Source organism: Ascaphus truei, assembly GCF_040206685.1.
Source record: "Ascaphus truei isolate aAscTru1 chromosome 20 unlocalized genomic scaffold, aAscTru1.hap1 SUPER_20_unloc_3, whole genome shotgun sequence".
In the NCBI taxonomy this organism is placed as follows: Eukaryota; Metazoa; Chordata; class Amphibia; order Anura; family Ascaphidae; genus Ascaphus; species Ascaphus truei.
Genome location: NW_027453859.1, coordinates 478,780 through 495,141, shown reverse-complemented (window position 1 = coordinate 495,141; position 16,362 = coordinate 478,780). Strand labels below are relative to the sequence as shown.

The window sequence follows — 16,362 nt, the reverse complement described above, 5'->3', positions numbered from 1 at the left end:
TTATGTGACCAGTTCCCAGATGTTTTTTCGGAGCTGCCAGGGCAGACTAATTTAGTGTCCCGTAGGATTGAGACAGAACCTGGCGTAAAAGTACGGTCCCATCCCTATAGATTGCCAGAGGGCCGAAAAGACCTGGTAGAGAGGGAGATAATAGACATGTTGGAATTGGGCGTGATCGAGGAGTCCCACAGCGAATGGTGTAGCCCTATCGTGTTGGTCCCTAAACCAGATGGGAAGGTGAGGTTTTGCGTGGATCTGCGAAAGGTAAATGCTGTATCCAGATTTGATGCATATCCAATGCCTAGGGTGGATGAATTGCTTGACTCGCTTGGGAAAGCAGAGTATATCTCTACCCTAGATCTCACGAAAGGATATTGGCAGATACCTCTAGTGGAAGAATCCAAATGCAAAACTGCCTTCGCCACCCCTCTCGGGTTATACCAATTCGTCACTATGCCATTTGGGTTACATGGGGCTCCAGCCACGTTCCAAAGGTTAATGGACAAGGTACTACGACCCCATAGGGCATATGCCGCGGCCTACTTGGATGACATTGTCATCTATAGCAGACACTGGCAGTCTCATATAAAAAGGTTAAGGGCAGTCCTAACGTCCTTAAGAGAAGCAGGGCTCACTGCAAATCCAAAAAAATGTGCCCTGGGTAAATCCACTACAAAGTACTTGGGCTATGCCGTTGGGGGAGGGATAGTAAGGCCACTAGCTAGCAAGGTGGCCGCCATAAAGGAAGTCCCCACCCCACAGACAAAGACACAGGTCCGCTCCCTTTTGGGGTTAGCAGGGTATTACCGGCGGTTTATCCCCAATTTTTCAGAAATATCTGCACCCCTAACAGATCTGACAAAAAAGAGTGCCCCAACCCAAGTTAAATGGTCTTGGGAGTGCCAAGACGCCTTTGACATGCTAAAAAAGTGCCTGTCAGAGGGCCCCGCTCTTCGGAGCCCAGATTTTAAAGAGCCCTTCATCATCCAGACGGATGCCTCAGAGGTAGGACTGGGAGCAGTGCTGTCTCAGCAATTTGATGGTGTTGAACACCCCATACTGTTCATCAGCCGGAAGCTGTTCCCAAGGGAAGTGAGGTATTCCGTTATTGAGAATGAGTGCCTCGCTGTAAAATGGGCAATTGAGGCCTTGAGACATTATGTCGCCGGAGTACACTTCACCCTGGTCACTGACCATGCGCCCTTGAAGTGGTTAAACACCATTAAGGACACAAATCCAAGGTTGACAAGGTGGTATATGGCCCTCCAACCCTTCTCTTTTGATATTCAACATAGACCTGGCAAAGACCATGGAAATGCTGATTTTTTGTCAAGAGAAGGAGTGGAGGGTCGGGCTTCAGCCGTGTGGGACACTAGCCACACACAAACAGGGGAGGTATGTGACAGGGTGAAGTCAACCCCTATCAGTTATGCCTGGGAGACATATGTCTGAGTGCTTCATCCAGCACTCATAAGGGTTAACTCAGGTGGAAGCTAGCTAATCAGGATGTAAGCTGACACCTGAGAGCCAGCAAGGTAGATAAGGATCTTGTTACCAGCAGTAGCTGGCTGTCTGAGATGAGAGCACATGGATAGATGTGCTGCTAGCCAGAAGGATACAGCACACTACTTACTGCAGCCAAAGTAAGATTTCTTTCATTTGTTTGCATGACTGCTTAAAAAGACTCTTACGGTTTGGGTATGGTTTACCCAGCCAGCCTGCTAGCTAGGACTGCTGTGTTAGTCAGTTTTCTCCCAACGTGGAGCAGGATTTATTTGCTTAAAGGGACAGTGTACCCGCATGTTATGTTGCTGTGGAGAAATAAAGCCACTGAACATTTTCATTTATCCTGAAACTACACGTGTGGACTGTTCCCTGACCTCGGCTACAGGCCGTCCTGCCACACCGTGTTACTCACCCCTCCCTCTCACCGCGCTACTCACCCCTCCCTCTCACCGTGTTACTCACCCCTCCCTCTCACCGTGTTACTCACCCCTCCCTCTCACCGTGTTACTCACCCCTCCCTCTCACCGTGTTACTCACCCCTGCCTCTCACCGTGTTACTCACCCCTCCCTCTCACCGTGTTACTCACCCCTCCCTCTCACCGTGTTACTCACCCCTCCCTCTCACCGTGTTACTCACCCCTCCCTCTCACCGTGTTACTCACCCCTCCCTCTCACCGTGTTACTCACCCCTCCCTCTCACCGTGTTACTCACGCCTCCCTCTCACCGTGTTACTCACCCCTCCCTCTCACCGTGTTATTCACTCCTCCCTCTCACCGTGTTACTCACCCTTCCCTCTCACCGTGTTAATCACCCCTCCCTCTCACCGTGTTACTCACCCCTCCCTCTCACCGTGTTACTCACCCCTCCCTCTCACCATGTTACTCACCCCTCCCTCTCACCATGTTACTCACCCCTCCCTCTCACCGTGTTCCTCACCCCTCCCTCTCACCGTGTTCCTCACCCCTCCCTCTCACCGTGTTACTCACCCCTCCCTTTCACCGTGATACTTCACCCCTCCCTCTCACCGTGTTACTCACCCCTCCCTCTCACCGTGTTACTCACCCCTCCCTCTCACCGTGTTACTCACTCCTCTCTCTCACCGTGTTACTCACCCCTCCCTCTCACCGTGTTACTCACCCCTCCCTCTCACCGTGTTACTCACCCCCCCCTCTCACTGTGTTACTCACCCCTCCCTCTCACTGTGTTACTCACCCCTCCCTCTCACCGTGTTCCTCACCCCTCCCTCTCACCGTGTTCCTCACTCCTCCCTCTCACCGTGATACTCACCCCTCCCTCTCACCGTGTTACTCACCCCTCCCTCTCACCGTGTTACTCACCCCTCCCTCTCACCGTGTTACTCACCCCTCCCTCTCACCATGTTACTCACCCCTCCCTCTCACCGTGATACTCACCCCTCCCTCTCACCGTGTTACTCACCCCTCCCTCTCACCGTGCTACTCACCCCTCCCTCTCACCGTGTTACTCACTCCTCCCTCTCACCGTGTTACTCACCCCTCCCTCTCACCGTGTTACTCACCCCTCCCTCTCACCGTGTTACTCACTCCTCCCTCTCACCGTGTTACTCACCCCTCCCTCTCACCGTGTCACTCACCCCTCCCTCTCACCGTGTCACTCACCCCTCCCTCTCACCGTGATACTCACCCCTCCCTCTCACCGTGTTACTCACCCCTCCCTCTCACCGTGTTACTCACCCCTTCCTCTCACCGTGTTACTCACCCCTCCCTCTCACCGTGTTCCTCACCCCTCCCTCTCACCGTGTTACTCACCCCTCCCTCTCACCGTGTTACTCACCCCTCCCTCTCACCGTGTTACTCACCCCTCCCTCTCACCGTGTTACTCACCCCTCCCTCTCACCGTGTCACTCACCCCTCCCTCTCACCGTGTTACTCACCCCTCCCTCTCACCGTGTCACTCACCCCTCCCTCTCACCGTGCTACTCACCCCTCCCTCTCACCGTGCTACTCACCCCTCCCTCTCACGTGTTACTCACCCCTCCCTCTCACCGTGTTACTCACCCCTCCCTCTCACCGTGTTACTCTCCTTCCCCCTCTTTATCTGTCTCTCCCTTTCTTGCTCCCTCATTATTACTCTCCCCCTCTCTCTCACACCCCTTTATCTCTCATCTCTCTCACGTTCTCTCTATCCCTTTCCCTCCCCCCTCCATGACTCCTCCCCTGTCTCTCCCCCCTCTCCATGACTCCTCCCCTGTCTCTCTCCCCCCCTCTCCATGACTCCTCCCCTGTCTCTCCCCCCTCTCCATGACTCCTCCCCTGTCTCCCCCCTCTCCATGACTCCTCCTCTGTCTCTCTCCCTCACTCCATGACTCCTCCCCTGTCTCTCCCCCCCTCCATGACTCCTCCCCTTTCTCTCCCCCCCCTCCATGACTCCTCCCCTGTCTCTCCCCCCTCTCCATGACTCCTTCCCTGTCTCTTCCCGCCTCTCCATGTCTCCTCCCCTGTCTCTCCCCCCCTCTCCATGACTCCTCCCCTGTCTCTCCCCCCCTCTCCATGACTCCTCCCCTGTCTCTCCCCCTCTCTATAACAAGGGGTAGTAACATACCTTGGTGTTTTCCTCCCTCTCGCACTCTCTCCCCCTCACTCTCCTTCACCCCCCCTCACTCTCTCCCTCCCTCTCCTCTCCCCCTCACTCTCTCTCCTCTCCCCTCACTCTCTCTCCTCTCCACCCTCACTCTCTCCTATCTATCACAGGGGGTAGTCCATTACATGGGCGTTTTCCTCTCTCTCTCTCTCTCTCACTCTCTCACTCTCTCTCTCTCACACGCTCTCTCACACGCTCTCTCTCTCATGCACTCTCTCTCTCACACGCTCTCTCTCTCATGCGCTCTCTCTCTCACACGCTCTCTCTCTCACACGCGCTCTCTCACACGCTCTCTCTCTCACGCTCTCTCTCTCACGCTCTCTCTCTCACGCTCTCTCTCTCATGCTCTCTCTCTCACACACACACACACTCTCTCTCTCTCACACACTCTCTCTCTCACACACTCTCTCTCTCACACACTCTCTCTCTCACACACTCTCTGTCTCTCACACACTCTCTCTCTCACACACTCTCTCTCTCTCAAACACTCTCTCTCTCACACACACTCTCTCTCTCTCACACACTCTCTCTCTCTCACACTCTCCCCCTCACTCACACAGGGGGTAGTCCCATACCTGAGGGTGTTCCTCTCTCTCCCTGTCACCTCTCTCTCCCCCTTACTCACACAGGGGGTTGTCCCATACCTGGGAGTTTTCCTCTCTCTCACACTCTCACACTCTCACACTCTCTCTCACACTCAGTCACACTCTTTCTCTACCCCTCACAGGGGGTGGTCCCATACATGGTTGTTTTCCTCTCTCTCACAATCTCCCCCTCACTCTCTCACACTCTCTCTCTTACACTCTCTCTCACAATCTCTTTCCCCCTCACTCTCTCTCCCCCTCACACTCTCTCACCCTCACTCTCTCACACTCTCTCACCCCCTCACTCTCTCTCCCCCTCACTCTCTCACACTCTGTCCCCCTCATTTGTACTTGGGGGTTTTCCTCTCTCTCACACTCTCTTGCACTTACTCGCTCTCACACTCACTCTCTCACACACTCACTCTCTCACACAGGGGGTGGTCCCGTACCTGGGGGTTTTCCTCTCTCTCACACTCTCTTGCACTTACTCGCTCTCACACTCACTCTCTCACACACTCACTCCCTCTCTCACACAGGGTGTGGTCCCGTACCTGGGGGTTTTCCTCTCTCTCACACTCTCTCGCACTTACTAGCTCTCACACTCACTCTCTCACACTCACTCTCTCTCACACTCACTCTGTCACACAGGGGGTGTCCCGTACTTGGGGGTTTTCCTCTCTCGCACTTACTCGCTCTCACACTCACTCTCTCACACTTACTCGCTCTCACACTCACTCTCTCACACTCACTCTCTCTCACACAGGTGGTGGTCCCATACCTGGGGGTTTTCCTCTCTCACACTCTCTCGCATTTACTCGCTCTCACACTCACTCTCTCACACTCACTCTCTCTCACACTCACTCTGTCTCACACAGGGGGTGGTCCCATACCTGGGGGTTTTCCTCTCTCTCACACTCTCTTGCACTTACTCGCTCTCACATTCACTCTCTCACACACTCACTCTCTCTCACACTCACTCTGTCTCACACAGGGGGTGGTCCCGTACTTGGTGGTTTTCCTCTCTCGCACTTACTCACTCTCACACTCACTCTCTCACACTTACTCACTCTCACACTCACTCTCTCACACTCACTCTCACACAGGGGGTGGTCACGTACCTGGGGGTTTTCCTCTCACACTCTCTCGCACTTACTCGCTCACACTCACTCTCTCACACTCACTCTCTCTCACAATCACTCTCTCTCACATAGGGGGTGGTCCCGTACCTGGGGTTTTTGCTCTCTCACACTCACTCTCTCACACTCACTCTCTCTCTCACGCACTCTCTCACACAGGGTGTGGTCCCGTACCTGGGGGTTTTCCTCTCTCACACTCTCTCGCACTTACTCGCTCTCACACTCACTCTCTCACACTCACTCTGTCACACAGGGGGTGGTCCCGTACCTGGGGGTTTTCCTCTCTCACACTCTCTCTCACTTTCTCGCTCTCACACTCACTCTCTCACACTCACTCTCTCTCACACTCACTCTCTCTCACACTCACTCTCTCTCACACTCACTCTGTCTCACACAGGGGGTGGTCCCGTACCTGGGGGTTTTCCTCTCTCACACTCTCTCGCACTTACTCGCTCTCACACTCACTCTCTCACACTCACTCTCTCTCACACAGGGGGTGGTCCCGTACCTGGGGGGTTTCCTCTCTCACACTCTCTTGCACTTACTCACTCTCACACTCACTCTCTCACACTCACTCTCTCTCACACTCACTCTGTCACACAGGGTGTGGTCCCGTACCTGGGGGTTTTCCTCTCTCACACGCTCTCGCACTTACTCGCTCTCACACTCACTCTCACACTCACTCTCTCTCACACTCACTCTGTCTCACACAGGGTGTGGTCCCGTACCTGGGGGTTTTCCTCACTGACCTCGTCATGCTGGATTCAGCCATCAGAGATCAGCTAGAGGTGAGATAATCATTATATATGTATATACTGTGTTTGTATATATACTGTATATATAGACACGTATACACAGACACACATATATATATAGACACACACACAGCTCCATGTCAGGCACATTTACCTTTACTTACCGAAAGATGCTCACGTACATCCTTCCACCTATAGATTCATGACATCTACATATCTACACCCATAGACCCCTGCTCCCTGCTCATGAACATCCTCACTCATGTACATCCCCCACCTATAGACCCCAGTGCATGTAAATCTCCCCATCTATAGACCCACACTCACCTGCATCTCTCCACCTATAGATCCCCGTTGATGAACATATCTTCCTCTATAGATTCCTGCACATTTCTCCATCTATAGATCTCCGCTCATGTGCATCTCCCCACCTATAGATTCCTGCACATATACATCTCTCCAACTATAGATCCCTGCTCGTGTACATCTATCCACCTATAGATTTCCACACATCTCTATATAAAGATTCCTGCACGTGTAAATCTCTCCGCCTAGAGATTCCAAATCATGTAAGTGCCTCACTCCATATACTGCTGCACATGTAGATATCTCCGCCGGTAGATTCCAATCCATTTACATCTTTCCACCTATAGATTCCAACCCATGTACTATTCTCCACCTATAGATTCCAACCCATGTACTACTCTCCACCTTTAGGTTCCAACACGTACAATTTTACACCTCTAGACTCCCGCTCATGGACATACACCCTATGCATTCATGCTCATCTAGATCTCTTCACTTATAGAGCATTGGACTCATGTACATAGTCACCTATAGATTCATGCACTTGTGGATTTGTGCACCTATGGGTCCCCATACCTGTACATCTCTCCACATAGATCTCTGCACTAATAAACCTTTTATTTCTTCAGAACGGTCACCTCAACTTTGAGAAGCGACGGAAGGTGAGTGTGTGTGTGTGTGTTGTGGTCTTGAGATAAAAAGTGGCACTGCGTGCTCATTTGCATGTATTTCCCAGAATCCCTTGCTGCAGTGGAAGCGCTGTATGCTGGGTGATAATGGTGAAAAGCAGGGGTGCAGACCTGCCTAAGACATGTGAATGTGCTTGTATGTGTGTGTGTGTGTGTGTGTGCGTACGGCTGTGCGTGTCTCTCTTACACACTCTTCTCCCTCTCTCCTGTGCAGGAGTTTGAGTCTCTGTCTCAGATCCGTCTCCTGCAGTCGGTCTGTCTGGGTTATATATGTGTGTATATATATATATGCAGTGTTCGACAAACCTATACATTTGCTCTCCCCGGGCGAGTGGATTTAACATCGTGGCGAGCTAGTATTGGCCCAAGCAGCACACGTTTGGTACAAGGTGGCGAGTAGATTTCTTTGTTCGGCGAGTAGATTTTTTGGTGATTTGTCGACCACTGTATATATGTATATATATATATATATCTCCTCTCTCCTGTGCAGGAGTTTGAGTCTCTGTCTCAGATCCGTCTCCTGCAGTCGGTCTGTCTGGGTTATCGGCTGAGTTCCAACCCGCAGTTTGTCAGCTGGTTCCAGGGACTTAAGCCAATCAGCGAGACTGACAGGTGAGGTCCCGCCCCCTGCATGCGTGTGTGTGTATATATGTGTGTATATACAGGTTTGTATATGTGTGTATATACAGTTTTGTATCCGTGTGTATATATATATATAATCCACAGAAGCAGCCGGCACTTCACTTGCAAGTAGAAAAAATTGGGTGCTTGTCCCATAAAGCAATAATAAACCATACCGTTTGAAGCACGAGATCAGGAGACAGCACTCTGGTAAGTTTGACCAAAAGTTTTTGTATTGAAAAAGACACATAAACCGACTGTAACAGGGAACTGTTCACAAATGTGCCTCTAATCCAGCAGTGTGGTGGTTAACTGCTGGTAGGCAATTAACTAACACCACCTGCCTGATTAGATGGCTTAGAAAAAGCCTGTCTTTTGAGACAGGAAGAGAGACTCCTTAGCTCACGTGTGAGCTGAACTTTGGAGACAGAGCAGAGGTTCTTGAGTCTCCCAGGAGAGACTGAAAAAGAGAACACAGATCTCTGGAGCTGACAAATAAGACTTCTAAACCTGGATGCTGACATTTTCTGTGCACACACGGGTGCGGTTCCAGGAGAGCAGAGAAGCTTCCCCTACAGCAGCCAGCTAACAGATAAGACTTTTATTAACAAGACTTTTTATATCTGTTCATTTCATGCTATGTGTTTGGGGCTGGGAGACCTGCTTATCTAAGGGAGTTGTGAATTGCATAGTATTTCACTAGAATTACTCCCAAGTGAATAGAAGCTTTGTTTCCCCCGTGTTTGGATGGTTTCCTGATGTTAAGGAAAAGGCACAATAAAGCCTTGTTAGAATTTCACCTTACAAAAGTCTACAATTGTGTACCTCTGTGAGCGTCCATCTACATATGGTGTCCGAAGTGGGACGAGAGGTCGTCTTTGAAGTTAGAAAGGACCGGAGATTTTTTCTGTGAAATTTTTTTTTATGCTTTTTGCCTACAAACAGTCTGAGCAACTTAAAAAAAAAAAAAAATACTCTCAGGCAGCAGACACCAGAGTTAAAGTGATACACACCACTGCACTGAAACCTATAAAACCACAGATGGACTCTTTTCCCCAATCCCAAGAGGAGAGAGACTGCTGAAGCAGCTAAACCTTATTTGCCTATCACAAAGTGTAATATGGTCATTGAAATAGGGGTTTTGCCTTCCAGCCATAGTCAGGGTTCAAGAAGTGAGTCAGCCCTTAAAAAGGGATAGGTGTTTGTTGTTTTCAAAAGTTTCGCTGAAGCAGTGAATACAGATGGTGACGCACGAGCGGTACTGATTTTGCAAATAAAGGTTGCCACACCGCATAGGATTACCAGCTGTGAATGGAGTATATGCAGAAAAGTGTGAAAATTGAAGTAAGACTGTGCTGAAGCAGGGGAATTTTTTAGCAAACAAATGCTGAGTGTAAAATTGCCCTACAGGGGAAAAGGGGATTGCTGAACTGTGTAAAAGGTATTTCCAAAGCCAATTGCTGAGTGTTGAGTCATCCTGCCGGGAGTGAAATAAATATTCCACTGCAAAGAATGTTTTTTTTTCTGCAAGTAAAAAAAAGTCTGCCTATATATCTTGGGAGCAAAACAGACACCCAAAGAGTGAAGTGTGAATGCCATAATACCCAAAGATGAGACTGAAAATTACTGAACTCAAGCAGAAAACCAAATTCTGTTGCTGAAGTGGAGGGATTGCACCTAGCAAGTAAATGGTGTAAAGCAAACGGAAGTTTTTACCTAGCAACTACACATTCAGCATACCTAATGAGAGATTATACCTAGCAAGTAAATGGTGTAAAGCAAATAGACGTTTTACCTAGCAACTGCACAGCACTGCTGATATTGTGGAACTTACCCAAGAAATAAAAGTCTACAGAGATGCCTGTGAGAGCTACGACCTCTAAAAGCGAAATATGCCCATCTGTAGGACTACCACAATTGGGGGTTCTAGCAAATACAGAGGCAACAGCTGCAATAGCGCCTCCTGAGGTCAGGAAGAAAATTACACCTGATAGCCTAAAAATGGAGGACAAGATGCAGCGTTCCTGTAATGAACCCTACCCCACGGAAGAGTGGCCCTTCCAGTCCAATAAAGAGGAAGACATCTCTTACGGGGAACCCGAACCGAGTCACATCCACAAAACACCCCAAGAATGGTGGGGGTGCCTGAACTCGGCACGAACAGAAAAGACCGCCCTCTATGATGACGAATATGGTCGACAAGAGAAAGAGCGGGAGCAGTGGATCACCGAATATTTCTGTCAGCTAAAGCAACTGCAAGAAAAGCCTGGCGTATATAATAAAGCTGCTAAAGTATCAAATAAAGAAGGAGACCCCTGTATTCCGGATGGGACGGAGTCATCCAAAACAAAAAAGCGGAAAAAGAAAAAGAAAAGCGGTTCTTCACTTACCGTGGAAGGAACAGACAAGTCCGCAGATCCTGTGGAGGAAAAGGGGGACCGAGTTGCCCTGCAGCCTAGAGAAAATGGAGAATTCGTCCCGCGGTTAACCGAATATCCAGAGGGCCCAAGGCAGAAGTCGTGTACCCCAAAGAAGTGTCTGTCCGGTGCCAACAGTGAGGAACCCTCAACCAACCATCCCAGGGAAGTGGAGCCGGAACCAGTGAGTGACGATCCCTTGACCAGCCCTTAAGATGCCCTGAAAAATGCCAGGCATGACTGTGATATGCTCCGTGAACAATTGAAACAAAAGGAAGATGGTTACACAGAGCTACAGAAAAATAACGTGAGGCTACAAAAAGATGTGCTCACAATTTACTCTATAGCCAGGACAGAATTGGACGATCTCAAGACTGAGCTAGATACTGCAAATGCTACTATTTCCGCCATGGATGAAAAGCAGAGCCAATCTGATAAAATGGTGGCTACGCTAAAGCGGAAGTATGAGGAGGCACTGAAGCAGATGACAGTCTTCCAGCAAGAGGTTCACACTCTTCGCATAGAGCTGAATGCCTCACATAGATGCCTCACAACAGGAGGTCAACAGTGTCCGGATAGAGGTGGATGTATCTCAGAAAGAGGTTCAGACACTCCGCAGAGCACTGGATGCCTCACATCATGAGACCAACAGCTGCCGCACAGACCTGGAAGTTTCCAGAAAGGAACTACACAGTCTCACTGAGGAGCTGGACATTTCAAGGAAAACTATCCTACAGTACATCTTAATACAGATCTCCAAGTCTCTCAGAAGGAGCTTCAGACCCTCAACCTAGAGAAGGAAGTCTCACGCCAGGAGACTGTCATTCTCAAAGCCGATGTGCGTAAATGGAAGGAGGACTGCAAAGAGGCCCAGAATAATACAGAGACTGAAAAAGGAGAAAATTCAAGATTAAGAAGAGAAAACTTAAAACTGAAAGAAGAAAATTTTCAGTTGACAGACGAAGTCAAGGAAAAGTTTGAAGCAGAGCACCGACTGCAGAACCAACTGCAAGGTCTGCATACACACTTCCAGTATGCTGAGGAGAAGCAGCAAACGCTGCAGGAAGAAAAGCTGCAGGCTGCTAAAGAGGAACAAGGGCTGCAGGAATGTCTGAATACCCAGTACGTCCCCACAGAGCAGTATGAGGAGCTAAAGGCCACGCTGCATGTCTTCAGAGCATCATTGGAGGCGGAGCTTCGATACCAGGTGACTCTGTATGAGAGGGAGCGTGAGAAGGCTCAGAAACTGGAGCAAGAGCTGGAGAGACAGAGAGACTGTTCCATTCCCTTGAGTCAGTACACCAAGGAGAAAACAGACGCAGCAGCAACCTTAACGACAAAAATTACAGAGCTCCAGAATATGAAGGAGACACTGATACAGACTCAGAGAAAGCAAAGTGCGCAGATAAATTCCCTGAGAAGAGACTTGCAAGATTCACTCAAACAGGTTGAGACTCTGCAGACCAGTAACTTACAGATTCCTCCAATACGGAAAAAGGTATTGGCTCTGCCCAAGCACCGGTTTCCCACAGTAACTAATGCCCGTGAGGACAAGGGTACAGTGAGAGTTGGGGACTCCACGCACCTTCAAAACAAGATTACGAAGTTTGAGCCACCTAAGAAAGCACTAGCAAAACCTACAGCTGCCCAACAGGCAACAAACAGAGGTAGGAGTGCATAATCAAAGCCAGAAGAATCCTTAGCTGAGGAAGCTAAAAAAATAGGACGTTCTCTGGAAAAGGAGGTGGAGGTGCAACTCAGTCCCAAAGAAGCTGAACTAGCGTCTCCGTGGTGTGGAGGAGGTGCAGAAAGACCGCTTCAAAAGCGGAAAACTCTACGGGCTAGTCCTAACTGCTCTACAACTGTTGCCATACAGTTTGTCTACAAAAAGAGGAGTGCCCGACGCAACGGAAATCTCATGATTGCGCACTCTGTAAAAAGACTTTACTTTGGAAAAAGTCCTCCTCGAGCGACTGAGGAGTGCTGATCTCAAGCACCTTCGGGAGGAGACAAAAATAAACTGGAGAAAGGGCTCCAATCCCAGCGGGACAGAGGGTTCTCTTCCTCCATCTACTCTCATTCAAGTCACAAAGATCTTGAATGAGAGTGGAAGGATGGGCTTTGGCCGTGGTAATCCCGAGCTTCCCACAAACAGGGGAGGTATGTAACAGGGGACTTATCCCTGTTCACAAATGTGCCTCTAATCCAGCAGTGTGGTGGTTAACTGCTGGTAGGCAATTAACTAACACCACCTGCCTGATTAGATGGCTTAGAAAAAGCCTGTCTTTTGAGACAGGAAGAGAGACTCCTTAGCTCACGTGTGAGCTGAACTTTGGAGACAGAGCAGAGGTTCTTGAGTCTCCCAGGAGAGACTGACCAAGAGAACACAGATCTCTGGAGCTGACAACTAAGACTTCTAAACCTGGATGCTGACATTTTCTGTGCACACACAGGTGTGGTTCCAGGAGAGCAGAGAAGCTTCCCCTACATCAGCCAGCTAACAGATAAGACTTTTATTAACAAGACTTTTTATATCTGTTCATTTTATGCTATGTGTTTGGGGCTGGGAGACATGCTTATCTAAGGGAGTTGTGAATTGCATAGTATTTCACTAGAAATACTCCCAAGTGAATAGAAGCTTTGTTTCCCCCGTGTTTGGATGGTTTCCTGATGTTAAGGAAAAGGCACAATAAAGCCTTGTTATAATTTCACCTTACAAAAGTCTCCAATTGTGTACCTCTGTGAGCGTCCGTCTACACCGACGTTTCGGTCCCCCAGTGAGAAAGGTCCCACTGGGGGACCGAAACGTCGGTGTATGTGTCTTTTTCAATACAAAAACTTGTGATCAAACTTACCAGAGTGCTGTCTCCTGATCTCGTGCTTCAAACGGTATCGCATGGTTTATATATATATATATATATATATATATATATATATATATATATATATATATATATATAGTGTATGTATCTCTGTGTGTGTGTGTGTGTGTGTGTGTGTGTGTGTGTGTGTGTGTGTATATATATATATATATATATATATATACACATGCACACACACACTATACACGTCACTCATATGTTGTAGTTACCGGATGTCATGTGACATTGAGCCAGGACAGGACACTGTGACCCCTCCGACCGCGGCGAGACCTAAAGTGATCATTACACACTGTACTGGGTGAGTATATATATACTGCACTGTATGCACAAGTATACAGAGATACATTCATAGTACCTACATACATCTATCCAAAGCACGACGTGTGTGTGTGTGTGTGTGTGTGTGTGTGTGTGTGTGTGTGTGTGTGTGTGTGTACATGTAAGATTATTGGATGCGCAGAGAACAGGAGTAACGTGATAGGAAATTCTACCTTAAGATGCTGGCACGTTACACAGTTACATATTAGATGAGGTTGAAAAAAGACGTACGTCCATCAAGTTCAACCTATGCTAAATTTAGACAACAGATACTTTATCCTATATCTATACTTATTGATCCAGAGGAAGGCAAACAAAAAAACCCAGTGTTTTGGTTTTAACACCAAAACCTACAGTGGATATTAGTAAATAACATCAGACACAAAATAAGAAGAACGTTCTGTAGGTGGTCTCTGTAGGTGGTCTCTTTAGGTGGTCTCTGTAGGTGGTCTCTTTAGGTGGTCTCTGTAGGTGGACTCTGTAGGTGGTATCTATAGGTGGTCTGTGTAGGTGGTCTCTGTAGGTGGGTCTGTGTAGGTGGTCTGTGTAGGTGGGTCTGTGTAGGTGGGTCTGTGTAGGTGGGTCTGTGTAGGTGGGTCTCTGTAGGTGGGTCTGTGTAGGTGGGTCTGTGTAGGTGGGTCTGTGTAGGTGGGTCTGTGTAGGTGGGTCTGTGTAGGTGGGTCTGTGTAGGTGGGTCTGTGTAGGTGGGTCTGTGTAGGTGGGTCTGTGTAGGTGGGTCTGTGTAGGTGGGTCTGTGTAGGTGGGTCTCTGTAGGTGGTCTCCTTGAGGATGGGACAATTGGAAAGTGGAGAAACTACAGGTCTGGATGATCCTGGAAATAATGAAGAGAAGCCAGTATGGAGAAATACCGTCAGATATAATATACAGCGCAACAAGTGGAGGGCTACTTCCAATGTAGCAGATAACACTCACACGTCTGGTTACAAGCCCAGTTGTGTAATACGACCGCTAGCTCTGCTGTCCTGACGTCCCAGGGTCCGGCGTCCTGGCCTCCCAGCATCCTAGCATCCTAAAGTTCTGGCATCCGGCGTCCTGACCTCTTGGTGTTCTAACGTCCCGGGATCTGTCGTCCTGGTCTCCTGGCGTCCTAACGCACTGGTGTCCTAAAGAACTGGTGTCCGGCGTCCTGGCCTCTTGATGTCCTGGCGTCCTTGTGTCTTAACGTCCCAGGGTCCTGGTGTCCTGGCATCCTGCCCTCCTGGCGTCCTAAAGTACTGGCATCCGGCGTCCTGGTGTCCTGGCATTCTAACGTCCTGGCCTCCCGGCGCCCTAACGTCCTGGTGTCCTAAAGAACTGGTGTCTGGCATCCTGGCCTCTTGGTGTCCTAACGTCCTGGTATCCTGGTGTCCCGGCGTCCTAACGTCCTGTGTCCTAAAGTACTGGCGTCTGGCGTCTTGGCCTCCTTGTGTCCTAACATCCTGGCGTCCTGGTGTCTTAACGTCTTAACGTCCTGGCCTCCCGGCACCCTGGCGTCCTAACGTCCTGGTGTCCTAACGTCCTGGGGTCCTGGTGTCTTAACGTACTGGCCTCCTGGTGTCCTGGCCTCCCGGCGCTCTGGTGTCCTGGCCTCCCGGCGTCCTGGTGTCCTAACGTCCTGGGGTCTTGGTGTCATAACCTCCTGGGGTCCTGGCATCTCTGCCTCTTTGCTGGAATGTTTACCGATCAGCTGTTTCAGTCTGTGGATCCAATTCTCGCGCTGTTTCAGCTGATGATGACGCCAGCGTAATGCCGGCCATTTTGCAGGCTAATGCTATGCTACAGCCAGTGAGTCCTAGTCGCTACAAGCTGTTAAATCTATTAGCACCAACTACAGTATGTGAATGCGATCTATACAGCAAGGTAGCTTGTCTTGGAAATAGGTAGGCAAATAAACCCTACGCGTTTCGTCTCTGTGAGACTTCATCAGGGGTTAGGGATACCCCATCTCCATCGTACAAATTCTCTCAGCACCTGCGGGGTCGAAGACCTAATTGGCAGCACTGAGTAGGGAAAGCAGAGTCACTGCTAGCACATCCTCCTATTATATATTTATTGTTTTATTATACACAGTTTTAATATATAGTGCTTTATGTTTTACACTGTGGATAACTGGTCACTGTAGCACTGATTGTTCTTTACACACTCAGATATATACATTTGTGTGAAAAACTAAGTACACCTTATGATTCAATAGCTTGTAGAACCACCTTTAGCAGCAATAACTTGAAGTAATCGTTTTCTGTATGACTTTATCAGTCTCTCACATCGTTGTGGAGGAATTTTGGCCCACTCTTCTTTACAACGTTGCTTCAGTTCATTGAGATTTGTGGGCATTTGTTTGTGCACAGCTCTCTTAAGGTCCAGCCACAGCCTTTCAATCGGGTTGAGGTCTGGACTTTGACTGGGCCATTGCAACACCTTGATTCTTTTCTTTTTCAGCCATACTGTTGTAGATTTGCTGGTGTGCTTAGGATCATTGTCCTGTTGCATGACCCAATTTTGGCCAAGCTTTAGCTGTCGGACAGATG

General features: G+C 49.2%; 1 protein-coding gene across 8 annotated transcripts in view; it reads left to right on the top strand.

The window, feature by feature from the left end:
* RGL2 (ral guanine nucleotide dissociation stimulator like 2) overlaps positions 1 to 16,362 on the top strand; it is a 64,228-nt gene that overhangs the window by 38,100 nt on the left and 9,766 nt on the right. For 6 of the 8 annotated variants that reach the window (XM_075580943.1, XM_075580939.1, XM_075580946.1 and 3 more), the window contains 4 exons: positions 6,560 to 6,634; positions 7,537 to 7,569; positions 8,087 to 8,208; positions 13,722 to 13,814. In XM_075580943.1, coding sequence (XP_075437058.1) covers positions 6,560 to 6,634; positions 7,537 to 7,569; positions 8,087 to 8,208; positions 13,722 to 13,814 — 323 coding nt within the window. The remainder of the gene's footprint in view (positions 1 to 6,559; positions 6,635 to 7,536; positions 7,570 to 8,086; positions 8,209 to 13,721; positions 13,815 to 16,362) is intronic. The other 2 variants (XM_075580942.1, XM_075580941.1) reach the window with 1 other exon arrangement.